The sequence below is a fragment of the Anas acuta genome, chromosome 12 (genome assembly GCF_963932015.1).
Source record: "Anas acuta chromosome 12, bAnaAcu1.1, whole genome shotgun sequence".
In the NCBI taxonomy this organism is placed as follows: Eukaryota; Metazoa; Chordata; class Aves; order Anseriformes; family Anatidae; genus Anas; species Anas acuta.
The window spans coordinates 318,461-346,439 of NC_088990.1; the positions used below are offsets into that span (position 1 = coordinate 318,461).

General features: G+C 43.9%; 1 protein-coding gene across 2 annotated transcripts in view; it reads left to right on the forward strand.

The window, feature by feature from the left end:
• The window catches only part of MAP1A (microtubule associated protein 1A), a 59,049-nt gene that overhangs the window by 24,148 nt on the left and 6,922 nt on the right, over positions 1-27,979 (forward strand). For both annotated transcript variants that reach the window (XM_068695570.1, XM_068695571.1), the window contains 3 exons: positions 15,811-15,893; positions 17,085-17,225; positions 19,080-27,912. In XM_068695570.1, coding sequence (XP_068551671.1) covers positions 15,811-15,893; positions 17,085-17,225; positions 19,080-27,912 — 9,057 coding nt within the window. The remainder of the gene's footprint in view (positions 1-15,810; positions 15,894-17,084; positions 17,226-19,079; positions 27,913-27,979) is intronic.

Consider the following 27,979-nt stretch of genomic DNA (forward strand, 5'->3'; position numbering starts at 1 on the left):
ACATGACTGTGAATATCGGAGACTGCTGTTTTGGCTGCGAGGAAGAAAGAGAGGCAAACCTCTTTGACTGAGAAGGGAGCAATTAAAAGTCGGTACTGATGCCAACAAAAGCTTTTTTAATAGAAAAGAGAGGGGCCGCTGTGGCTGGGGGCTGTGAGCAATTGGGCTGGGGCTCACGGTGATGTAGGAAGGAGAAAAAGGAGGGAGCTGGACATATTTATCGCGCAGCGGGCTCGGAGGGGAGGAGCGTGGCTGCTGCACACTCACACGCAGAAACGCGCACACACACACTGCGGCAAATTCTGCAGCTGGTGCCTGCTGGCTTATGACTGCAGAAAAAACAAGCTCCAGTTTAAACTCTCTGATCTCAGAGACGAGGCGTTTCTATTCCAAGTATCTCTGGTTCCACTGCGAAAAGCCCTGCAGGCTGGGCACTCTTCCAGAAGGACAGGGATTCCTTTTCTTCTGATGGGGCAGGGGACCTTTGACTGCATAAGGTCAGTATCCTCCCTGTCTCCTTGACAGCTCTGTACTGCTTGGTTGCATCCAGATTGCATGTCTGCCCTTACACTTCCTCCAGCAAGTCGTGGTTGTATACAGGCCAGAAACTCTTTTTCTCTCCCCTCCTTTCCTTTGATCTGACAAGGCCAGGCTGTCAGATCTTCCACCTTGCTCCCATTTTGTGGACAGAGGGATGTGTAGATTTGCAGTAGTTTCTCTCCTGGCAAAACAATCCACGAGAGGAATGTCGTTCACATTGTCTTTGCCATTCTTCCACATGTCTGTGTTGTCAGTATACCTTAGTCATGTCCTCAGCAGATATGGAGGTAAACAGACGATGGACTTGAGCAGAGGAATACAGTCAGCAATAGCCAGCACAGGCTCTCCTTGGTGAAAGCAAGGAAGCCGCCTGTACGTAAACAAGAAATGCAGCGTGTCTCATTCAAAGGCAGGTGGCTGGGCACCAGACTAGGGGTAGAAGAGGGGTTCTACAGCATGAGCTTCTGTGGGGCATGGTCTTGCATTCTTCTGTCTGTCTTCATTCACATACCATCCTGGGTAATTCCTGGGATGGCTGCATCTCTTAAAAGAATAAGAAACTGAGAACCAAGTAAGGATCCAGCAGTATGTCTTTGTGATAGGTGTCTGAGATCCCAGTTGGTTCTACTGCTGGCCTCTTGGCTAGCACAGCCAAATGTGCTATGTGCATTATCACAGGCTTTCATTTGTGATTGATGGATAGGAAAGAGAGAGACCTGCAGGCCACTGAATGCTATTGGAGGACAAAGAGGACAAGGTTGGTTAATATCCAAGGACTTCACAGTAATAACTAGCTCAAAATGAAGGGTGTACTTTCCAGACTGTGAAGTGTTTGTGAAGCAAAACTACTGCGAAGGGAAGGAAGGGAGGTAGTATAGTTACTGGGCTGATGGATAGTCTCTGTGTATGGGAAGGAAAGGGAATAAGTTACATGTATATGAAAGCTTAGAAAATATTCAGGGGAAGATTCACTGCAGTGAAAGAAGAGGATTTGTTTTTCTTTCCCCTCAAAAATCCTGAATTAGTTACAGGTCCATATCATTCTGCAGACACAAGTCTTGCTGCTGTTGAGAGGAAAGACTAGAAAAGGTATTGAGCTACTTCGGTTCTAACTTGGTTGGTATTTGTTCTTTTTTCATCCCCTTTGAATTGCTTGATTGAATTGTGCGAATTAGAGCAGCTTGGATGAATTCTGTGGACTCCTCTTACAAATACACATTTTCCTTTGTCTAGGACAAACATTTTCCCCTTTGCTAAAGCATTAAAGGTAACAAATTTCTACAGGTTTAACGAAAACTGAGGGGCAGTAGAGGAAAGTGATCCAACTTAGTGCCTTCACTGGGACAGTAGGTATTCTGTTTGGCCTGCCATCTGGGCAGTCAGCACTTACACACCAGCTGGTCAGACAGTGCACTTCTATCTCTGAGTGCGCTGCCCCTTGACTAGTTGGTAGTTATGACTCATAAGAGGACCTGAGGATATTGCAAGAAACATGGAGGGTAGCTAGGATTATTACAGTGCAACAGTGCAGTGTGGACACATAAAATAGTCATTAATTGCATGGCTAATGGAACAACTTAATTGTATATCCAGTGCTTCAGGGAGCCTTCCTAGGCTTTATTCACAGATGAACTTGAACATTGGTGTCCTTGGCCAACAGGTTCTTAGCTCTCCTGAGACAGGCCTCTAAGTCTTGCTGAGTCAATCTTTCAAATGGATAGAGTAACACTGGGTTGGACTATTTTTATGGGAAGTGCAATTTGTTTTCCCTTCTGCGTTCCAAAAAGACATCATCATGCAAATACCTATGTTTTGAAATAAACCAGAAAGCCCGTTCTTAGCTTCAAAAATAAAGGTTTGGATAGTTCCTCTAGGAGGATGAAATTTGAGAATCGCAAACGAAAGGAGGAGTGTAAGTCACAGATGGGATAGGCTTTAACATGCACGTCTGTTATCAGTATGACCTACTGAACTTGAGTCTCTTTGTATGTGTTACTGTCTTTCATGGGCCTTCTCGTGAAGCACCAAAATCTCTTGCAATTTGCTAGAACCTACCTTAGTGTCCTGGGTTCTCAGTAGACCAGGTATGTAAGGTTCTTGGTGAATTTGGCATTCTGCAATACAAGGCATCTTTACTGTGAATTTTTACTGGCTTTTGAGATCCTGGAGAGTAAGGTGCAACAGGAGGAGAACTGAACTATAGTCACTGGTCAGTGCCTGGGGCGTTTTCCCTCCATTTCTTTAGTGTGAAGCAAAGGTAAAAACAAATATCAGAGCTCAGGCACGGCAAGACTGCCAGACCCTTCATGTGTGATGTCTGAGCCAGTTCTCCTTTATCTCCTGGGATCCACCTAAATGCCTCAGGCAGCAGTGGTTTAATAAATGGTTGTTGCTGAATATGTTCATAGAGTACCTGACCTCAAAGTCTTTTAGCTCTTTTAACCTTGGGAAGGAGAGACCATTCCTGTCTCAGGGGAACTGGACATGGTAAGAAAATAGAAATACCAGGCGGCAGGACATAAACAGCACAAGCTATAGCCTTAATCCTCACCAGGAGGCTTGTCCAAAAGTTGGATGGTACCACTGCTTGGGTGGGCTGACATTTTCTAGCTCTGTTTTTCAGGTATCTTGTTAGTCTTTGAGAAAAGTCCTTCTGGTTCTTTCCAATGAAAAGATTAAAGCTGTAAAAACTTGGTTCTGTTTTTCAAAATATGCTATAAGAAGAAACAGATTTAAAAATTAAAAAAAAAAAAAAAAGTCTGGAAGCATAACTGGCGAGTCTAGATCATTTGTTTCATCTACTACTTTCAAGTTAAGAGATTCTGTTAAGAAACTTTGCAAAATTGTTTTTCCACTTCCTGTAGTTAGCCAGGGATTTCACTGGGATATAGCCATCTCACCTGTGCCATCCTCTGTTAAGTGCCCCTGCCAAATTCTTAAATAACTGAGGAGAAAGATGGGAGGAAAAGGCCCTTATCTCCATTTTGAATGTTGTCTGAGGAATGTCAGCCTGTCATCAGACACTTGTGATACTAACATCTACCTTAGAGGTAAAATGGGCAAGAAACCAGTGACTTCTTGTGGGCTAGATTTATGTTCTGAAAAGCCTAAATGGTGTGAAAGGGGTGGACTGCAGTACTTGGATGTAACAGAGAACATTGCCCAGGTCATATAAGAAGTAAATTGCTTCAAACAAGGACGTGGCATCTTTTTGAAGAACCAGCTTGCAGGCTGGTAAATATGAGTGCAGTTGGTGTTTTGGCCCAGTTCCTGACTGACAGATTTGCATGAGTGTTTTAATTGTTAGGGGTTTTCTTTCCTGCTGCTGGTCCATGTTCAAAAGCAAAGGCGGAGGAAGTGGAATGCGTGGGACTGTGGAAGGGGTCTGTGCCTGCACGACTCTGAGGGAGCCAAACAAGAGAGAGGCTCTGAGACAAAAGTATTCGTGATCTTAGAAGACTGTTCTAGTCCTTTTTATTCTTCCAAGTTGGTAAGTTCAGTCCCTGATTGCAGCATAATCTGTGAACTGAGAGAGACCTGGCTAACTGCATGGCATTAAGAAGTAGGGGCTCAGGCAACCTCATTGCAACTTCAGTGAACTCAGTGCAAGGCAGACTGGTGAGAAACAGTGGCTGAGTTGATCTGTCACTGGTATTGACAGAAGATGTCTACTCTGACACAAGCCTCCCTGCCTTTTCTCAAATACTTCTCATTGTTGACCAGACAAGCCTTTTATTTGCTGGCAGAATGCACAGGTGGCCTGGAAGCCCTGCACCTTTAAATAACTTTCTGTATCTCTTTCATTGTCACCATACTCCATGCTGTAAATGAAATCCCAGGAATCCAGACCATGTAGAGAACTTAATGAAGTGGCAACTAGATCCAAGCGTGCAAAGTCAAAATACAGCAAGGAAAAATGTTGGCAGAGGACAGCTGCTTTTTCCTCAAACACTGACAGAATACAGCCCTTCTGTGCTTTACCACTGCTGTCACACACAGTCCACAGCTGGATTCATAAACATGTGTTGAATAAAGATCACATTCAGCATGTCATCTTCAAAGCAAGCAGGTGAGAGAGAAGACAAGCTACTTAGAATGAGACTGTTAACTTTAGGGCATAGGAAGGAAGTTTGAGGAGTCTAAACAGATGCTAGAAGTCGGGGCAAAGAGCAGACTTGCTAGAAACTTGGCATCTGTGTGGGCCAACAAGAGGAAATCTGAGATTGATTTGTGTCCTTATTTGTGACAGTTGTCCTCTCTCCGATACAACTAAGTTCTCTCTGCCTCAGGCAAGATCTTGCTTGCACAAGATCAGCAGTAACATTTCATATTGATCAGTTGTCCAAAAAAATAAACAAAAATCAGGGAGAAACAGGACAGATCATGAGCTATACCTCCAAGTCAGACCACTATCAGCCACATACTTCAAAACTAGAAGGACATAGCGAAGATATGTTATGTTCTGCTTGTACGAACATGTAGCCTGTTACTCATATTATTATTAAAATTAAGAAATTGGAAGCTGCCCAGCTCTGCTACTTACAGGAGTCTTTAGCACTGGTATCTGGAATGATGCATCTGCCTCAGTGACAAGGAGTTTTATGGGAGCCTCTTTTCAGGGACTGGTGGCAAATCACAGCTGAAATTCTACTGACAAGGAAAACGAGAAAAATTAATTTGTTTTCCAAAGGGAACATCATTAGTCTGTCAACAGTTGGTGGAGTGAGGACAACACATAAGAGGATGTTTTAAGGTGTTCTTAGGTTTCCTTTAGTGGATTTAGCTGGAGACATTTAAGAAGCTACATCTCTAGCTCCTCACAGCTGGACAGAATGCCCGAATGCAGAGTTGTGTTCTTGATTCATGTGAATGCCTTACACTATTTCACAGCAAAAGAGACAAGGAGAGCTTCAATTAGCAAACAACTCCAAGAAGGAGAGAAGTTTCTCAATGGGAGTTTGAGTCAGCTGAAAGGAACAGAATCTCTCCTGACTGATTCTGCACCTGGCAAACTATACAGAAGTGCTCATCTTACCCATTAATGTAGCTCAGCTGTGGTGTAACTTCCAGTTCAGGGACATTTAACAAACTGTTGCTGGAACAGTAACTTCTGGAAATAGATACAGCTGTTTCCAAAGTGGACATCTGTGTCTTCAATTAGTGGTTCTAAAATGGCTGAATTATCAAGTTGTTCTTTAGTATAAGAGTGAGACAGTATGTGCAATATTTTCTCCACTTACACTGCATGAAAATCTCATGTCATCTGACACAATACTACCTTTTAAGAAAAATGAGCAATAGAGTGGGAAACATCCCCTTGTGAGGAGATCCACAAGCGGGTCCACTGGCACGTTAGCGATCCTGCTTGAATTCCTGAGCTGGAAGAAATGCACAGATCTAGGATTGCACCAAAGCAAAGAGGTCTCCCTAACCACAGGGCACTGCCAGTACCAGTGTGCTCTTTGTGTCCCCTGCTGAAATAGCTGTGGCTTATATAATCGAATAATTATTCCTTAGAGCTGTTGGGTGAGGGAGAAAAGACACTCACTGTATAGTCTGGCGTTTGGGACACAGATGTGTCACGATCTGTTCACATTTCTGTGCTAGCAAGTGTTTCAACTATGTATACAAAAGAGACTAACTTCAGCTGGAGGGACCAAGAGCAGCTCTGTTCCGTCTCTGGCAGACATGGAACCAAACAGAGGTTTGTTCATATCCCGAGGGAGTCAGCCAAGAGCAGACCAGTGGCATCTTCCTTTGGGTTCTTTGCCTTCTACAGGACTGCTAGATACTAGCCTCCATGTGCTTCCAGATTCCTTAATACTTCTCTGTGGCAGATCAGGATTGGGATGTAGGCAACACCTTGATTGTGGGTATGGACAATGATGAATTGGAGAGTGTTTTGAGCAGTCAAGAGGAATAAAAAGGTAACTCCGACAGCCTGAAGAGCAAAGTCTCATGGCAAGAAAAAACAAAGAGGTTTAAACTGGCAAAGAATAGCGATCCTATCATATCTTCTCAGTCAAAGCGTACGCTGAACCCAATACAGCCATTTTTGTTTGAAAAAAGAATGAGTCTGGGATTTTATGTGCATGAATAGAGTATCCTGCAAATAATTTTCTGAAAACTTTTAAGGGAGAGAAAGAAAAGTAAAAATAACCGACAAATCAGTGCAAGTTTAAGAAAAAAAATCTTTATCTTTTATCAATAACTTTAAAAGATATTTAATTCTGGCAAATATATTCTGTTGCAATCTAAAAAAGTGAATATTTTGCTTTGAAATTAAAAGTTTTTTAAGAACAGCTCATTAGTAAAATGATTGTTTTAATATAGTAGCCAGTATGAGCACTACATTAGCTATGGAATCTAATTTACAGTCTGTGGAAACTGAGACTGTGGGTCATCTTCTCTCTTCAGAATCTGAGGAACTGGCCAAGCTCCTTTCCTTGTGCTTGGGTGATTCAGTTTGGACGTGGGATGTAACTCTGAACATGAAGGTGGCTGCCTCCTACGTGGCTAAGTTCCCAGAAGTAGAAGCGGACTATTTTGCTAAGCCAGGCTGACACTAGCACTTTCTATGCTCCTGTTTGCCCTCTAAAGGTCAAACCAAAATGAGATATAGCCATTTGCTCTCCATGCCATGTTTGTGGCAGTGGCAGTTACTGCTGGTTGTGTAGGGCCAGGCATTGTTGCACAGATGCTCTACTTACAGCAGCTGCCTCCCTCTGGCAAAAAAAATAACTGTCAGTTTTCTTTAAAATAGAATTTTCCCCAGATCTTTCCTTTCTAGATCCCACCACAATCGTCCACATGCTGTTCAGAAGCTCTTCAGCCAATCCATCTGCAAAGGGATTTCTTTTTACATTTATTGGGGATGCTCCTCTTGAATGTGTTGAGCTCACAGGCAGCGGGATGAGTGCGTGCAAACTTTCCTATTACTGCTCACATTTTAGTTCATACTGCCAGTGCTGTGGTTACCCACAGGTTGCCCATGCTTCTGCTCACAACTATGAAAGCACCAAAGCATGTGTCAAAGGTTGATGTAGCCCCCTCACATGCTACAGCAGATCAGGGATGTTATTCCTTCAGTACAGCAAGGATACCCAGGTACAGAGATGCACAGGCAGTCGGTAGGTAAGGAGGTGCTGAGCTGTGATTTTGCGGTTGCTGGTTTGTGTACTGGCTGCCAAAGCAATCTTTGTGTTTATTTTTTAATCCCTGAGCCCATCTGACTAGCTGGCAGAGCTTCAAAATCTCCTCCAGCTAGAGCTGGTCCTACCAGCTGTATGCTGCTCAATCTGCATGCTGGAGGAAGGAACTTCAGCAGCTGCGTGCCCTTCAGGTGGTGGTTTTAGGACATTGCTTCCAGCAAGAGTGCACTCGCTCTTCTCCATCGCTGCTAAACAATGCAGGGCTTCCTTGGGCTTGTTGGTAGGGTGGGTCTGTATTGCAGTAGAAGGTAGGAATATGTTTTTGCACAGAGGGGATAAGAAGTAATCTGTCTCTCAGTAATCTGTCTCTCTTCCAAGGAGCTGTAGCTTGCTGCACTCATTATAGTGTTGGAGTGTTTGTGAGGAAGACAAAGGAGGTAAAGAGGAATAAATAATATTCCCTGGATGGGGGAGAGTTAGTTTCTATGTGGTCAGATGAACAGCCTGCATTCTCTGTTTGCCAAGGTCCTGCTAGCTCTGTAGCACAGACTTTGCACGTTCCCATCAGATACTTTTCCAGGCTAAACAGTCCCAGCTCTCTCAGCCCTTCTCTCATCAGAGGTGTGCCTGTCCTTTAATCATTTTTGTGGTCCTTCTGTGTATCTTGTTTATTAAGGTTTGATGTACCAGTCAGAGCATCATGACTGACTTTAGCACAGTCTCCCTTGAAAGATGCCTCTGTAGTGCTCTGGCCTAGGTGATTGTATTTTACAAAGATGAGAACCTGGGTACACTGGCCTGACAATTGGTTTCTTATTTCAGGCAAGTGCGTTGTAGCTGTAGTTTCTCCAGTTCTCATCAACAGAATAATAAGACCTCTGAGATTTGGTGGTCTGAAAGATTACAGCAAATGACAGGCAACAGCCCTTGCAGCTATACTTGTTAGCCCTTCAGATCAGCCCAGAAATTATTATTCAGCTACAGTTTTTTATAGGTGCTTTCAATTAGAGTGGCATTGCACATTACATACAAGGATCTTTATTGGCAGCAAGAGCAACTTTTCTGCCTCCAGGGCCATCTGTCTGCTTCTGGGATCATCTCTTTACTCGACATTCTGCTTGTCACGTAGTGACCCTAGACCACTGTCCTTTGTTTTAGCCTAGACTGATCTTCCTGCATCGTCCTTTTTGCTTGACTGCTGATCACTAAAAACAGTGTCAGGTCCTTCATTCTCTCACAGTATGTGTGTTTGCATATGTAGACAGCTGTGGATGGGTAACTCACACCAAAATCTATATGGTTTTGCTCATCCCTTGCTTTCCTCCAACAAAACCAAATAAAGTCTACATCCAGTGGGCCACATAAAACAAGCAAACAAAACAAAGAACACTTTTCTCCCTCATGAGTCACGATCCTCAAATGCAGCCTGCGAATTCTGAAATGCTCCTTGGTACTAGCTTTAGAAGTTCTGCTATTGCCTAGAAAAACTGTTCATCACATCTGGGACATTAATGTATAACGCTTCCCTGGACAGTTCCTGCTGGCTTCTATTCAGAAGGCAACTGCCCTATAGAAAAAGAGCTTTATGCATGCTATCTGTGGTCCTTCAAGATGGAAGTGGCATTGCTTCTGCACAATGGTAAGTATTGTCATCTAGGTAGAGGAGAATACCCCTCTCTGAACTTTCAGTGAAGTCATGAATGAGGCATTTATATAGAAAATCTTTACATATCATATACTGCAAGCAGTTTGTGCAGGTAAAAAGCAACTAATACCATGAGTAAAAAACTAGTTGAGACAGAAAAAAAATATATGGCCAGGTTTGTGCCACATGAGGGGGTGAAATACAAGGGCTTCATGATTTCCTACTAAATATAAAGTTGATCAATACAGCAGTGACCAGAAAAGGGTTTGGAATGAACACGGGGGTGGATCAATTTGCAGATGATTCAGTTGCTTATATCTAGAAATGACTGTTAGGAACTTATGCAACTAAACTGTACAGTCATCATGATGTCCCATTAAATTTATTGTCAAAAAATGCAAGATCAAGTACACTGGAAATATTAAACCTTCCGAACTCCTTGTAAGAGCTCAGTTAATTGCATCATGGCAGGATGAAATTTGGATGTCACTGTATACCCCTAACTGAAAATCCTTATTTGATGCAAAGTTAATGTCAGGTTATGCTACGATGCCTAAAAAAAAAACAAAACAAAACAAAAAAAAATAATAATAAAAAAAAAACAAGATAGGGAATAATACAGAAGATACAATAATTCCACCCTGTGAATTTTTTGTGCTCCTTCTTGTTTTGATACTTGCACTCTTACTTATCATAAGGGCCGTAGCAGAACTAGAGGAGTTTCAAGAATTAGTGACAGTGGGATGAGAAACTCTAGAGAAATTCTCCTTTTAAGAAACAGATAGCAAAGACTAGGGCATTTCTGCCTTGGTGGGGATATAATAGAAACATTCTTTGTAAGTGCAGAGGCATTGTGGTTACTGCAGTAATTAGTGTTCCTTAGCACACAAAGTGAAGATTCATGTGAAAGGGGGATTTCAGTGTTAATGAAATTAACTCCCAGAAATACCGGGGGAGAGGAGATTTTGTTTAATGTATGCAGCAGGTGAGCATGGTTTGAGAGGGCTGAGCAGGGATGGGGATCCGTGTTCAGAATGCACCTGGAGATCTGTAGGCCTCAACCTGTGCTCAGATGTTTGTGCCGGGCAAGTTGAAAACAGCAATTTTCATGAGCCGGAGAAGGATAGTCTTCATACTGTAAATGTATTTAAAGGTTTTTCCCATTTGCAGTGAGATTTCCAGGCATGCAGTTCACCATGCTAGGGCTCTAGTAAGGACCATGGCTATGACGCAAACAGTGTGCTTTCAATCACTGCCCACAATGTAAGTCACACTGTTACTCATTTCTGTTGCAAGTAATTTTTGTTAGTAAGAAGAAGGATACTGGTCAGTGTGTTTCAATCTTGGGCAGGCCTGTGCAGAGGGAGCTGCCAGCAAAGGGCTCCTCAGACTGATGAGCACTTGTATTCAAAGAGGCTTTGGAATGACTGGCATTCCCTTAGCTGCCAAGCCTGCAGCCACTTGACTGTAGGTCTGAAAAGAGTTTGGGAACAAAAGCCTGAGGGCCAATACTCCACAGTCTGACTGCTTTGTCAGACTTTTCTGCCAGTGTTGTGGCCCAGCACAAATACGCTGTCTTCCTGGCCTGTTCTCTACCTTTTGCCTCTTACTGGCCTTATTCTACCGTGGTGCTGTCTCTGAGCAGCCGAGGCACAGTTTCCTCTTCCTGCTGACTTCTCATCTGACTAGTGAGATACTGTTTGTAAAATTATTTCCAGACCCAGGAGATACCGTTTGTTCTAGAAGCCCACCCTAGTTATAGGCTTGCTTTCAGCTGATGTTTCCTTCTCTGATTTGTTGTGAGTGTTTAGGAAAACTACTATAAAACAAGTTAAGCAAAATTTTACCTAAAGTAAACTTTTTATTTTCCTATTCTTTTAAAAGAAAGTTGGTGTTCTTTCCTACTTTCTTCCCCTCTTTTATCGGTAGGATAGTGAATTCTAAACTCATGGTTCACATATCAGCCAGCTGTAGGAGAACTTCTCATCAGTTTGGTGTCAAGGTTCCTAATCCTGGTGAAATCCTAGGCCAGTTCATTTCCAAAAAGCTGCAGTAACTGATTTTTACAGGTTTGCTGTGCGCATTCCTGCCTTAGGAATGTTCCTCTGGATGTTGAGTCCAAGCCAGATCAGCAAGTCCCTGAGTGGCAGCAATTGCTGATCTTTCGTTTCGGGGATACAAAGGGGAAACAACACTGATGATTGAAGTAGGACCTTGAGCCCTGCTTCTCCCAGTAAACTACTCTGAAAAGGGTCCTGTTGTATCTTGGGCAGTCACCTGATGTCAGCACAGAACCATCATGGCAGGGGAGCCAAAGAAAGTATCACCCTTCTGGCTGTCCCAGCAGCATCTCTCATGTGAGACGTTGTGCCAGTAGAATAAAGCATAGTTGGGCCAAAGGAAGGGTGCTGCAGCAACAGAGGAATAGTGGTGCTGCAGGGCTGGACAAGCACCCCTTCTCTCCCTCAAAGAAACTTTTGTTTCTGCAGCCTGACACGTGCTGACAGTACCTGGCAGTCCAGGGCCAGCCGTGTGCAGCTGCCACAGCCCAGCCTTTGTTCCATCCTGGGCAGGGGTGCAGCTGTTGCCAAGCTGGGCCCGGGGCGCTGGCTCTGAGGGGCTGACAGGCCGGGGGGGTGGCCGTGTGCCACCTCAGTCACAGCACGCGGTTCAGCCGAGAGCACGTGTGCTGGTCTGATTTCGCTCTGAATTAAGTGCAAGAACCATGTTGGGTTTTGTTGTGCATGCATGTGTACAGTGATTCAGTGTTTCTGGAATGGGCTTGTCTATGTGGTTATGCTCCTGTATCCTTCTGAGAACCAATTGCAGCAAAGAAGGCCAACCATATCCTGGGGTGCATCAAGCACGGCATCGCTAGTCGGTCAAGGGAGGTGATTGTCCCGCTCTACTCTGCGCTGGTGCGGCCTCACCTTGAGTACTGTGTGCAGTTCTGGGCACCACAGTACAAGAAGGACATTAAACTGTTGGACAGTGTCCAGAGGAGGGTGACAAAGATGGTGAAGGGCCTGGAGGGGAAGACATATGAGGAGTGGCTGAGGGCACTGGGCCTGTTCAGCCTGGAGAAGAGGAAGCTGAGGGGGGAACCTTATCACAGTCCACAACTTCCTCGCGAGGGGGAGTGGGGAGGCAGGAGACCTGTTCTCTGTAAACACCAGTGATAGGACCGGTGGGAACGGGGTTAAGTTGAGGCAGGGGAAGTTTTGGCTGGACATCAGGAAGAGGTTCTTCACCGAGACGGTGGTCGCACACTGGAACAGGCTCCCCAGGGAGGCAGTCACTGCACCAAGCCTGTCTGAATTTAAGAAGTGATCGGACTGTGCACTTAGTCACATGGTCTAAACTTTTGTGCAGACCTGTGTGGTGCCAGGAGTTGGACTTGATGATCCTTATGGGTCCCTTCCAACTCGGGATATTTTATGATTCTATGATTCTATGAATTGCTGCCACTGGAGAAATGGAATCCACCCAAGACTGGGTCAGGAGCAAAGCTCTGGAGGACTGCCCTGCTTCACAAGGTCACTGAATTGTAGGTTGGAGGGGACTTCTTGAGATCACCTACTCTGATCCTACCTACTCAATAGGGTCAGCTACAGTGGGTTTCCCAGGACCGTGTCCAGTTGGGTTTTGAGTATCTCCAAGGATGGAGACTCCAAAACCTCTCCGTACAACCTGTTCCAGTGTTTGACCACCCTCACGGTAAAAAAGTGTTTTTTTTTGCGTGTTCAGATGGAGTTGCATGTATCTCAATTTGTGCCCATTGCCTCTTGTCCTGTCACTGGGCACTACTGAGAGGAGTCTGGCTCCATCTTCTTCATTTCCTACAATCAGGTATTTATAAATATTGATAAGTTCCCTGTCTGGCCTCTTCCTCCCCCCCCATTCTTTTCCAGCCTAAACAGTCTTATTGTTCTCACCCTCTCATATGAAAACACTTCAATCCCTTAATCATCTTCGTGGCCCTTCATGAGACTCAGTACTTCGCCATTCTTACCTTCCATCTGCCAGCAGCTGCTGGCTCCACAGCTTGAACTCTTCTTTTTCTTTCAAGCATGAAGGGGGCTGCCCCTCTGTGGGATGGGAGGATGTGAACAGACTGCTAACCAGCCATGCTTTGTTTACCAGTCTCAGCAGTGACAGCTCAGCTGCTTAGGTTTGAATGACAGAAATGGCAGAAAGCAGCAGTATTTTAATGCCTGTTAGTCCTGCAGACTGGCCCCTTTCCCTCTATGACTGGCATTGTCCGTTACAGAGCCATTAGGCTGACATTGCCTCCACAGCACCTTAGTACCTGGTGCCTGGAAGGATGCCCATGTGTTGGCACCAGTGACTGCTCTCTGGGCCTGAGAGCCCTCTTCACGCAGCACAAGAATGAGGCTACTGGCCTTGGTTCTCTACACCAAGTTGTGTTCTCCAAGTGACGTGGATAACAACTGCCAAAAAGGTCTCTATAAGCAGGAAGGTGGTAGAAGTTGAAGCAACGGGATTGTTTCCATTTCTCAACCGTAGGTCTGGGACAGAGTGGAGTAGATTGCTTGTGCACTGAGCAGCATGAGTGGAGGCCCAGGTGTAGGGTGAGCTGTGCAAAAACTTCCCAATGCAATCAGTGAGGAAAACAGGTACTCCTTGTGTTCACTGATGGGATCTAAGCAACACCAAAGTATCAGTGCCTTTACAGTTACTCTTACTTTAAGATAAGAGTACGATGAGTGGATGAGTATTTTTTTTTGGCTGCAGTGCATGCCCCAGACACTTCCTGGGCCCTTCTCATATGCTCCACCTGCCACCCCCCATACCACTCGTCGTGGGCTCACTTGCAGAATCCCTTCTTTGTGCAGGGGCTTGTTTTCTCGTCTGGCAGAAATGCCACGGAGCTGAGTGCAGACATTTCTGTTGCACAGTGATTGGTTTTGTTTTAGTCTGGAGGGACCATTTCAGACAAACTGAAAAAAATACAAGTTCACAAAGCAGATAGAGAAGCGGAGTATAAATAATTCTGCTCAGAGCTTAAAGCCTTTGTCATTTTGGTCTGAATGATGCATTCAGGGCATTTCTAGCTGGTTTATACTTAATTGCTGGCAGTAAAACATCCCAGTAAACTGAGTTTGGTTAAAGCTATGCTAAATATTTGCCTTCCTCTGAATTCTTTCTTTTTGTGTCCTTTTGGTACCGTTCTTTGAAATACCAGTTTCATTATGTTATTTTAGAAGGATTGAGATCTGCCCAGAAAGAGAGATGATGGGAGGCTGTGGAATAAAGAGGGTGGGAAGAACAACACTGACAGAGAGCAGCAGATGTATGGAAGATGAAGGATTAAAAATAGAAATAGATGTCCATTTTCAGTGAAGATTTATGTCCCTCTAGACTATATGAGAAGCTAAACCCTATGAAAGAGTTAAACCCTATAAATTATAAATTTCAACAGTTAAGTTCTAAATGTTTGGCTTGTAGAGTGGATGTAATATCCAGAGATAGGTATTTGCAAAGGCCAGAATCCAAAAACTTGTATACCACCTGCAATGTCACAGGAAGTTCTGCAAGGAGGGTCTTTTACATAATCCCGCTTCATGGAGTTGTTTGACACAGATACAAAAGGATACCTCTGTCCTTTCCTTTCAGGATAGCAGGCACTTACTACTGTTCTTTCTAAAAAAATGAATAGGGCCCAGGCATTATGTCAATATTTTGTGAAATTTCCACGTAATGCCCACATTAAGTTGAGCACACAAAGTGTTTGTTTTACACTACTAGGCACTTGTTTGCTCTTTGGCTCTTCCCTTTCTGCCTGCATACAGAGTAGATTCTCATCTGGGTGCCTGTTTGTGACTCTCGCAGAAGGAAGACAGGAGAGCAAGCATTTTAGATAGCTCCCACAGCAGCAGTTCACATCTAGGAGTGCAGGGTTTTTTTTAAAAAAAAAAGAAAAAAAAAAGCCTTACTAAGGAAAAAAAAGCTCACTTAGAATGACAAGAGTTTTGGTATTGGTGCTGCATGACAATAGTGAAGGGTGAGTTGGCACTGAGCTTCTTGGCACCAGCTGGCTTACAAAGGCCTGTGATGACTAAGGGTTGGACAATATCCATAGATACCTCTTCATGGTAGCTGCAATGACGGAAGATACTTCTGTCTGGGTGGGATAATCAGTCTGTGCCAGTCTGTGTGGGGCACAGCTGTCTGGCACAAGCAGGCAGCTTGATATGTCTGGCACCGTGGACTTCAGAGCATGTTGAGTTCAGATGCAGAGAGTGCTGATCCAGAGCTAGGATTTTTTCCTTGTTACCAGAAAGGGCTTCCTTTGGTCTGTCAGACCCAATTAATAAATTGGGTCTTGAAAGTAAGTTGAAGCCTTGCAATCAAAGCCATGCTGAACTGGAATTTTAGAAGCTAAAACATTAGTAGACAAGACCCTTTCTTACCAACTTCTCCCTTCTCGTTTAATTTCTTGCTTCTCCCCAGGCCAAAGAACCCTCCATCACCGGAGTGATACCTTAGAGACAGTGATCCTGGTAAATCCCAATGTGGACAGCATCGTGTCTGAGGTAAGGATACTGTGTTTTCTCCACATCAGATCTCTGGCCTGTGCTTGACTTAGAGGGCCATGATTATCACACTTGGCACCTTCTTGACCATGCTGCTGGTCTGCTGCAAGGTGTGGTGAGGTTACTAAGCATTCTGGTCTTGCCAATAAGATATACGCTGTAACCAGTATTATTTGGCACAATTTACTGCTAGACAAAGAAAGACACGAGAATGTATGGTTCCTTCTGCGCCAGCCTGTTGTGGTTTAACCTGGCTGGCAGCTAAACACCACACAGCCGTTTGCTCATCCTCCCCACTCCCTCTCTGGGATGGGGGAGAGAAACAGGAAAGTGAAGCCTGTGGGTTGAGACACTTTATGAAAGACACTTTATGAAGACAGAAAAAATAATAATAACAATAATAAAATAATAACAATACTGATGATAATTGTCCTACTAATAATAATGTGTACGAAACAAGTGATGCACAATGCAATTGCTCACCACCTGCTGACCAATGCCCAGCCTAACCCCAGGCAGTCCAGCCCCCCACCCCAGCTAGCCACCCGTATATATTGTTTAGCATGACGTCAGATGGTGTGGAATACCCCTTTGGCCAGTTTGGGTCAGCTGCTCTGACTCTGTCCCTTCCGAGCTCTTGCTGCACCCCCAGCCTGCCCGTTGGCAGGACAGAGTGAGAAGCTGAAACGTCTTTGGCTTGGTGTAAGTGCTGCTCTGCAACAATTAAAACATCAGCATGTTATCAGCACTCTTCTCATCCTAAGCCAAAACGTAGCACCCTACCAGCTACTAGGAAGAAAATTAACTCTGTCCTAACTGAAACTAGGACACAGCCCTATGGCAATGAGCTGCTTCCTGGAAGAATTAGTGCCTCTTGCTTGATGTTAACTATTTATCAGGAGCTTGTAGAGCTGCCTAGCAAACATTTTCTCTTAAAACTAGCCCACTTTCCTAATGTGAATTGTGATGTGGAGCTGTGTCAGGAAGGCAGTAGCATCATCTTCCCTTTTCAGAAACCTACTCTCCTGTATATAGAAGACTTAAGTTTTGGCTATTTGTAAATTAAATGAGTAAATATCACCTGGAAGTTTTTGACTCTCCATGTGGTTGTGTTTCTGGGTACTGGTGAAGAATATAGGTAACTTTTTGACTGCAAATCAGATTAATGACAACATTGTCTCATGGCAACAGGTTCACTCACTGTTGTGTGATTCATCAGCCCACAAACTACTGATCTTCTGTGGTCAGAGCTCAGACCAGGAAGGAGACTTGATCCTGCAGACGGGCACCTTCACTTACCAGAAGTTTGCTGAGATACTTTCAGACCCAGAGGTGAGCATGAGCAGTAAGCCAGGATGTCTCTTCCTCTTCCCAAAGAGCATGACAGAGCACTGGAACAGGTTGCCCAGAGCATTTGTGGATGCCCCATCACTGGAAGTGTTCAAAGTTGGGTTCAGTGGGGCTTTCAGCAACCTGATCTGGCGATGTCCCATGTCCATGGCAGGGAGTTTGGGCTGGATGTTCTTTAAGGTCCTTTCCCACCCCAACCATTCTATGAGTCTATGACTCTGTGAACTCCAGCAAAATAATTGCACATTGTAAATAACTCATGGTGTAGTCGTGGGCATCTTGCTTTACTTCCCTGGCTTAAATTTTCCAAAGTGACAGGCATGGGTGATGCCACCTTTAAGTGCACAGCTTGAGACATCCTTCCAGACCAACTCTGCAGTGGGCAGACACTTAAAATTTCTTAATGCAGGTTTTAAAATATGTGCAGGTGACTTCCAAATAATGTCCAACGGAGGCCATTGTCAACCTAGTAAATGTAGGTGTTTCTCTTCACTTCACGGTCTGTCTAGTGAGCATAAGCTGTTCTCAAGGTTCAGTGTGTTCATTAGGGGGGTGTATAGCTATATACAGAAAAAAAAAGTGACAGAGAAAGCTTTGAATTCATTGCATAAAGATGACACAGAAATGACTAAATGATGATTAAGTAACTACAAATCTAGTTATGTAATCATACAATTGCAAAATCATTTAGGTTGGAAGGGAACTTGAGAGGTTTGTAGTCCAACCTTTTGCTTAACATGGGCTCAGAAATAAATTTAGACACGATTGCTCAGGACTTTGTCCAGTATAGTCCTGAAGACTTTATAGGATGTCTCTTAACCTTGGATCTCCTGCTTATTATCTTGGCTAGCTGTACTGTAGCTTTCCTCAGAGGCCTTAAGCTTTCTTACTATTGGAGCTCATTGCAAACACGTATAGGCTTCTTCAGGTTTTGATAAGCCTAGCTTCCACTGATGATTGTGTGATAGACATTTATAATGCCTCCATTGGATTGAAAGTGCAGTTGCTGCAGGAATGGCTCATTGATTACTCTGACCATGGGTAACATTGCTGCTGTAATTATATCAGGAAATCTGAATGCCTTCAGTTATTTTAGGTTGATTGTTTGAGAATATAATGCAAGGGAGGAATGTTCCAACCTCATTCCAGATTCTTAGTAAGTTTGAGTTGTAATGCTTCTTTGCTCAGGATATTTTCTGCACAGCTCTAAGGAGCCTTGAAAGTGATATCTACCTTAGCTCTAATTACTAACTATGTATCATGTCCCCAGCCCCATCGGAGATGGAGTCCTGACTTTTTAAAACAGGCTTCAAGAAAGAAAATGGATCTGAATAGAAGAGAAAGTCCCATGGTACTGAAATGCACAAAATGCCATATGATTGTTCAGTAGCCAATAAGTGAGGATAAGTTCCGACAGTGATGCCTAACATTGAAAAGGGTATTTCAGGGTTAGAATTCACAAATCAAAAAGAAACTGCTATTTTTGAATCAAGCTAGAGACTGATATCCCAGGTTGAATAAGAAGAAGTAAAGAAAGAGGACAAGGTGGCTTCCGCTTTTGTTCTCTTTCCTAAGGTATTGTCACTGTGCAGCCCAAACAGTCAGGAAACAAAAAAAAAAAATCAACTTGAAGAATTTCAAAAGAGAGCAGAGTGTGGCTGCATGCATTTATTTGCAATGGGCTTTTGGAGTATTTCATCTATTCTCAGCATTTCCTCTCAGTAAAATGCTTATGGAGTCTTTGCAGTCTTTCTGCATTAACTGGCTATTTTTTAAAGAGCTGAATTGGTCTCAGAGCTCTGTTTGACCTTTATTTGTCTGTGCCTGTCTCAATAGGTCACCCAGATTCTTAGCAACACTGATTCAGATATCAAGGCCTCCCTTACTGTATCGTGTTTGGGAGAAGGAGACTGGAGCAACCTTGGGCATCCTCGATTTCAGGATATTATTAATCTGAAACTGAATCCTGATCCAGTTCTGCCAGAAATGGATGGGGTGTCTGAGTTTGCAGAATATGTCTCTGAAACAGTTGACGTGCCATCTCCATTTGATCTCCTGGAACCACCCACCTCAGGGGGCTTTTTGAAGCTTTCTAAACCCTGCTGCTACATATTCCCTGGTGGAAGAGGTGATTCTGCTCTCTTTGCTGTCAATGGGTTTAACATCCTTGTAGATGGTGGCTCTGACAGGAAATCTTGTTTCTGGAAGCTTGTAAGGCACCTGGATAGGATTGACTCTATTCTTCTGACCCACATTGGTGCAGACAACCTACCTGGCATCAATGGGCTGCTGCAGAGGAAAGTTGCTGAACAAGAGGAGGAACAATCCCAGGGCTCTACCAACTACAGTGACTGGATGAAGAACCTAATTTCTCCCGAGCTGGGGGTGGTATTTTTTAATGTTCCTGAAAAACTGAAGATGCCTGAATCATCTATGAAAGTAAAGAGGAGCATTGAAGAAGCCTGTCTGACACTGCAGTATCTCAACAGACTTGGCATTAAATCAGAGCCTCTGTACAGGGTAGTGAGCAGTACCATTGAACCTATCACGCTTTTCCACAAAATGGGAGTGGGTAAGCTGGACATGTATATACTGAATCCTGTCAAAGACAGTAAAGAAATGCAGTTTCTAATGCAGAAATGGGCTGGTAATAGTAAAGCAAAGACTGGCATAATTCTTGCAAGTGGAAAAGAAGGTGAAATTTCTGTTCCCTATCTCACATCCATCACAGCCCTAGTGGTGTGGCTGCCAGCTAGCCCAACAGAGAAAATTGTAAGGGTTTTGTTTCCTGGAAATGCTCCTCAAAATAAAATACTGGAAGGTCTTGAGAAACTCAAGCACCTGGATTTTCTGAGGTACCCCGTGGCTACTCAGAAAGATATCACTTCTGGAATACCTCCACCTGTGCTGAAGCAGACCAAAATTAAACAAAGAACTGACAGTAAAGAGAGTCTTAAATCTTCCCCCAAGCCATCTGTGACAAAGCAAGCTAAGAAAGAAGAGGCAGCTGAGGAAGGGATTAAGGAGGTAAAACCAGAAGTCATAAAGGATGCTAAAACTGAGAAAAAGGTTAAAGAACACTCTGAGAAGATTCCTGAGAAACCTGTTAAACATGAAAAGATAAAGACAGAATCAAGTGATGTTCTCAAAGCTGAGAAAAGAAAACTAACAAAAGACAAAGTAGGCAAAAAGCACCTCAAAGAGAAAGTATCCAAACTGGAGGAGAAGAAAGACAAAGAAAAGAAAGAGATTAAGAAGGAAAAAAAGGACTTAAAAAAAGATGATGGAAAGAAAGAGGAAAAAAAAGATTCAAAGAAAGAGGATAAAAAGAAAGAAATCAAGCCAGAGCCCAAAAAAATGTCTAAACCAGACTTAAAACCATTTACTCCAGAGGTAAGAAAAACATTATACAAGGCAAAAGTTCCAGGCAGAATCAAAACTGAGAAGATCAAAATCAAACCTGAAAAGGAAGTACCTACTGACCTGAGGACATCACCAATGGAGAAGATGCCAGTAGAGGTGGAGCCAGGAGAGACTTCCATAGCTGAGCAGAGGTTAGTCCTGTCTTCACCAGAAGATCTTACAAAGGACTTTGAGGAGCTGAAGAATGAAGAGAAAGGGAACTTGCAGGGGGCTCAAGAAATTTGTGATATAGAAGTAAGTGATAAGGTTATGAGAGTACCTGAAAAGGAGATGAAAGAGTCCAGTGACGTGACATCTCAGAGTCACCTTGAAATGGATACGATTTTGAAAACAAACATTCCTGATCAGAGAACAACTACTACTGATTTGGAAAAAGAATTCCCAGCAGAGGAAAAAGCAGTCCATCATCTAGAACCAAGAGCAGGTCAAGCTGAAAAAATAGAGGATGAAGGAAGAACGTTAGATGAAAATCTTGATATGAGATACTGCAAGAGAAAAGCTGAGCAGTACAAGGAAGTTCAGCTGTTGCCAGACAGAGAACAGGTACCAACACACAGTGACCTCGTAGCAAAAACTGTTTGGTCACCAGCATTCAGAGATGAAGACAAGGAAGAAGAGGAAAAAATCTCTTTGGACAGAAAACAGAGGGAAGCAGAAACAAAGACCTGTGAAAAGTATACTGAGGGGACGGAGGCACAGGAGGAAGGTCAGAGGGAAAAGAGAGAGGATGTGGTAGAAAAGGCAGAACTGGAAGAAAAGGAAGAACAGCAAATGAAGGTGGAAAAGAGTAAAGATTTCTATGAACTGAAGCAGGATGAGAGGGAGGACAAAATATTTACCATTAAAGAAAATGAAAAAGAATTTAGTGACATGGGTGAGAAAAACAAGTTAGTTGGAAAGGAGGTAACAAAGGAAGAGTCGTATCTGAGCAGTCTGCCAGTCCCAGCAGGAGCAACAGCAGAACATGTTTCATATATCCAAGATGAAACTATCCCAGGATACTCAGAAACAGAGCAGACGATTTCTGATGAAGAAATACATGATGAACAGGAAGAGAGGATCCCACACTTGAAGTATGATGTCAATGCATATGACATTTCTGTTCCTGACCACCCAGGCTCTTTTGAAGCAATACATGGAATACAGGCCATGCCTACTGCAGACCTTGCAGCCAAGGGCTATGCTGGCCAGGAGTCTGAAATCCTGGCATATCCTACAAACATAGTGGCAGCTCCACTAGCCGAGGAAGAACATATTTCTTCTGCTACCTCCATTACAGAATGTGATAAGCTTTCATCTTTTGCAACTTCAGTAGCAGAAGATCAGTCAGTTGCATCTATAACAGCACCACAAACAGAAGAGACTGGGAAAAGCTCTTTACTTCTAGACACAGTAAACAGCATGCCTTCCTCCCGGACTGAAGCAACCCAAGGTCTTGACTATGTTCCCTCTGCTGGCACAATCTCTCCTACATCATCCTTGGAGGAAGACAAATGTTTTAAGTCTCCACCTCCTGAAGATTTCCATGCACTAGCAGAAGGAGAGAGAAAACTGGAAGCTCAAAAAAAGGATATTCATGAAGAGGCGGAAGAGGAAGAGGAAGAAGAAGATGGGACTCCAAATATTGAAATGCCTGAGAAACTCAGAGGCCATTACAGTGCCCCACTGTTCGCTCATGAAGAACGCACTGATAATATGTTAACCGGTGTCCCCACAGAAGTGACGCATGCTTCTGGTTTGCCATTATCCACTGAAGAAACACCGTTTTCCCAGGTTGACTCTGCAGAGGCTGAAGAACGATGCATGAGTCCTGATGATAGTACAGTCAAAATGGCATCTCCCACCCAATCTGGTCCCACTAGTGCAGGACATACACCTTTCCACCAGTCTCCAGTGGAAGAAAAGCTAGAAACAGTAGATTCAGAGCTATTTGAAAAAGAAGAAGATGCTGCCACTAAGAAATTGGAAGATCAAACTTCTGTTGTGGTAAAGGGAACCAAGCATGAACTGCTCAGAGATGATGAGGTGTCTGCATCTAAGTATAGACATGAAAAAGAAGTGTCTGGACCTGTACTACATAAGCTGGAGGCAGGCACTGATATGCAGGTATCTCCTGGGGAGGAGGTGCAGGAAGCACCAGTGAGGAAGGAAGAGCTGCCCTGGCTCTCCTACCACAAGCAGGACACAGTGGTGATAGGGGAGGAAGAAGAGCTTCCTGCACTACCGCATCCCAGCACAGATGTGTTTCTGGAGCCTGAAAAAGAGCTAGAAACTAAATCCATGGCAGAAAGTTTAACAGGATTTTCAAAACATTTGTCCTTTGAGCCATTCTCTACCACAGAAACATCTGTGGGAAGTGTGGCTCCTCCATGGTTCACAAACCAAAGCAAATCTGAAAGTGAGAAAACCTCACAATTTTCTCCAGATGATACTAAATCACTCTATCTTACAGAAGAAAATCTTGCTAAAGAAAAATCCCCAGATATTTCTGTTAAGGGGATGGCTACTGAAGAAGGAAAACTACTCTATTTCACAGAAGACACCTCAGAAGAAGAAAAATCTTCTCAGGTTTCAATTAAAGACATTTCTCCAGAAGAAACTAAATCTATTTCTCTCACTGAGAGTCCCAGCAAGGACATCTCTTCAGACATTTTTGTTAAAGGTATTTCTCCAGAAGACATCAAAACTCTTAGTTTCACAGAAGAGATACCCGTGAAAGAAAAAACTCTGTCTGACTTTACTGACAAATTCCCATCAGAAGCTGTTGGATCTATGGATTTCACAGAGCAGAGCCCAGATACATATGAAAAATCACCAAACATTTCTACCAAAGTGCTCACAAAAGAAGTGGCAAAATCGTTTTCTTGCCTAGAAAGTATCCCGGTTAAAGATACATCACCCAGAGATACTTCAACTGAAGAAATGTCTCCCGATGATAGCAGTTTATTTTCTGTAACAGAAAAAGCCACATCTAAGGAAAAAACTGCAGGCTTCTTCTCTCAGGAAGTATCTCCAGATGCAAAGGGCTTATACTTTACAGAATTTAGCCCAGTTGAGGATAAAACATCATCACATGTTTCTGCTGAAGATGTAAAATCTTGTGGGTTCAAGGAAGCTAAAGAAGAAAAATCTCCAGAAATGGATGATTTTTACATGAAAGATTTAGGTTATGAGAAGAAAGTGTGGTTTCCAGAAGAAGTGGAAGAGATTCCTGTTCAGGGAAGGCGGCAGATATATGATAAGGAGAGAGAGAGCACATTCTTGGATGAGGTACCAGAATATGAAAAATCCCCTCCTAAAATGGGAGAAGTGGAGATCCCATCTCCTGTACTGCCTGGCAGTCATACCTGGAGAAGAGTAGAAAGTGAAGCATGGGGCTCTGCTTATGAGTATCTTCAGGAAGGAGGAGACACTGGAAGAGCAGGGCAGTTATCCCGTGAGGAGGATGAGGATCTCTGTCATGCCAAAGACAAACCTGTGTTACTGCAAGCAGAAGCAGAATGTTTAAAAGTGGAATCATGTGATTACAAAGAAGAGACACTGAAGAGTGCCAAACCTACAGCAGAAACAAAGATTGTTAGCATAGCTCCTGCTGACATCACTTTCCCAGACAGTTCTCATTTGGCTTCTCAGTATGTCTCTGGTGAGGAAAATCAGGTCAAACCATTAACTGGAAACATAGAAAGGCAAGAATTGATGCTGACATCCAAACAAGATTACTCCTATTTAGATGATGAGGAGAAAGCTGTCCTGGATATCTATGCAAAATCAATAGACCAAGCACTGAAAGCATCTCCCCTGCCAGTAACAGCTAGCCCTCTGGAAGCACAGACTGGCACAACACTAGAAACAGAGAGGTCTTACAAGATAGATCTGTGCAAGGCACCGCAACAGGAGGAAGTCCCATTGAAGGATACAGAAAAGAAAACAGATGTTAGTGGTTTGTCTCAGGAAATGGACTGTAAATACAAGATAGACAGAAAGCAAGAGGATGACTACAAATCCACGGAGGTTCATTATGACTCTACAGGAGGCAAAGAGCAGGTGGCAGCAGCATCTGCTCTGTTCCAATCTACAAGACCAGCAGAATCTGAGTATGTAGCAGCATCCTCAGAAGAAAATGCTGCAGGGTCAGGGCAGCATGCACACTCCCCTCTAGGAGAAGTCCCTCCTCAGAAAAGCAGTGCTGCCATTGGCCATTCTGAGGCTATGGGTTCTGTGAGCCGAGTGGCATATCTTCCTGAGTCCTATTCCAGGAGCCCTGTGGACCCTTGTTCCTATGAGGAAGGGGTCTGCAGAACCAGAGGTGATGACGATTCCATGAGACAAGAGCAAGAAGAAAGAGAACCAACACCCTATCCTGATGAAAGAAGTTTCAAGTATGCTGACATCTATGAGAAGATAATTGTGTCTGGAGTTGGACTCTCCCCCTTCACATCCAAGGATGCAGACATCTCAGGTCACACTGACAAGGTGCTGACAACAGCACCGAGCTCTCAGAAAGATCAAGGTTTTCATGTCTCTGCGAAAGAAGAAGAGTCCTGCCTTTATACCTCTGCTGAGAAGGAGTTGTCATCTCCAGCATCCCCTAAAGATAAAGCAGATGCAGCCTTTGAATATACAGACATCCATAAAAGATACTTGCCCTTGTCTGAAACAGATAAGCCTAAGATATCCGAGGGACAGGAAGAACTGAATGTGTCCTGTGCTTTGCCAGAAGAAGTGGACTCTGAACATCATCCATCATCTGCAGGCACAGCATTTATCTCTCCCACCGACATATTTTATCAAGAAAAATCAGCTGCCTATATTGGTGCCACTTGTCCAGATGAGAACATCGTTTTGTCTGGCCAGGAGCAGATAACTCTATCCCTGAAATCTGAAAGCCAAAATCTCAAAGATACATACTATGACAAAACAGGGCAAGGGGAAGAAAGCATGAGTGACTCAGAGTTAGAGAAAGGTGCTACAGAGAGATCTGAAAAGGAGTCTAAACTGCATAGCCCTGACCAAGCTGCAGGCACAGTCTATGCACACATCTCAGCAATGGAGAAGTTCCATGTAACAGAACCACTTCTGCAAAGCAAGCATGAGGAGTCCAATTTACCCCCTTCTACTGCCTCTTCACCTTCTGATCCAGTGTGGAAAGAGGAATATGGAATTATGAAAACTGCATCAGCCACAGCTGTGGGAACATATGTTGCTGGTTACAGTGACTTGCCAGACATAGGCAGAGATGAGCAGGCTTCAGAAATGTGCCATTTAAGCCAGGATTCCTTGCAGAAGAGAAAGGATACTGAAAAATCCACGAAGGAATCACATTTCCATGTAAAAGATTATCCAAGTACAGAGGTTGTCTCAGCGTGCTATGACCAAGCCATATACTTGAAATCTGCTTCTGAAAAACAAAAAGAGGAATACAAGAAGGGGCCAACAGGAGAAGGCAGAGTGATGGAAATCTCTTCGGGATTTGAATGTTCCCTGCTAGGAAAGAGTGAAACATCTAGTGTGTTCAGACATGAACAAACCTCAGCAAGCCATTTAGAAGATATCTCTCTTCCTTTAAAGGTTTCTTGTGCTTTGTCCTCAGGCCAGGGGAAGAAAGATGAGTACTTGGAGGTTTCTGAGATCAGCAGCCATACCTCATCTTTAACTAAATTCTCACCACTGAGTCCATATGAAGAAGATAAACTGTTCTCCAAAGGTGTGGAAAGAGAGTCTGTGCCCCAACAGCCACTGAAAGATGACTCTTCTAGCCTGTCAGAGGAACCATCATCTGAAGCAACCACTCCTGTAATATCGACTACTGCAGAAAGTTTTTACTCCCATATGCTTTCTGCATACACAAGTGCAGGAGCAGAACCAAGTACCAAGAGTCTTTGGGATGCATCTCCACAGATTCCAGATAATGCTATGAAAACCCATACAGCTGAAACCAAAGACTTCACATTTGCTGAAGAACGTGGTTCTGTATTCAGTAGTGGCATGGGTGACAGCATTTTGCCGTGCAGAAAGGAGTGCCAGAGTTCACAGCCCATACCACACTCTGCAGAGAAACAACAGCAGCCCTGTGTAACTAGCCCAGAGCAGAAAGCACCATTTACAGAACAGCTGATGACATTAGCATCTCTCCCTGATGTATTGACATCTTTTCCTCATCATCAGCATGAAGATGAAACCACAGCCAATGGTCCAACAGAGGTGAGCACCAGTCTGCAAGCTTTCCAAAGCACGTACCATGCAGCAGAGACAAAAGATGAAAAAACGTGCCCTGATTCTGACGGCAGCTTTTCTCCATGCACAGGCAAAGAGGACACAGAGAGGCAGAGCCGTCCTTCCTCTCTGATGTCCCCTGAACACAGTTTCCAGCCCTTTTTCCCAGATGTGCAAAGGGCTGGAAGAGCAGAGGACCATGGAGATGCTTCCCATGAGATGGAGCCACATTTAGAAGGCATTTTTGACTGCAGACAGAAATTCTCCTCATGTGAATTCAAGCACAGGAAGGGAGAGCTCTCACCCTCCTTCATTAACCCAAGCCCTCATGAGCTCTCTGAAGATAGTGACCTCTCACAGGAGGAGGGTCATCCTTCAGTGCAAGGAAGACCACTCCACACGAGCAGTAGCCCTGTGCAAAGTGCCACAGCAGAGGAAACCCCTCCAACATCAGTGAGTGATTCTGGAACCTCCCAGTCAGACTCAGATGTTCCACCTGAGACAGAAGAATGTCCATCCATCACAGCAGATGCAAACATGGACTCAGATGAAGATGCTGATTTCCTCCCAGTAGATAAAGCTGTTGGAAATGCTCATCATGCCAGTTCTAGGTCCAGCCATGATCCTCAGCCTATTCCAATGGTAGATCCCCATCCTCATCCTCCTCACCCTGATGTCTGCATGGTAGATCCTGATATGTTGGCAAATGAGCAAGGCATGAGCAGAACTGATAAAATTTCCAAGAAGGACTTGAAAGAAAAGAGCAAAAGTGTGAAGAAGCCTTTGAGTAAACCCAAATCTTCCTCTCCTGCCAGGAAATTAGATGTGAAAGGGAAACGATCACCCACACCTGTGAAACAGCCATCCGACAAATCCCCAAAATCTGCCACTGCCAAAAAAGAAAAAGATGGAGGAGAGAAGCCCAAACCACGTAGTGTGCTTGTGCAGCCTCCTCACACAGAGGATGAACTGGCTCGGAGTAGTCACAGCAACCCTGGCAAGAACCTTGTTAATGGCATCAAAACAAACCCTGGTAAGAAAGTCTTCATTAAACATGCATTTTTCTCTTCAGGTTCAATAAAAAGAAAAAACACTAAGTT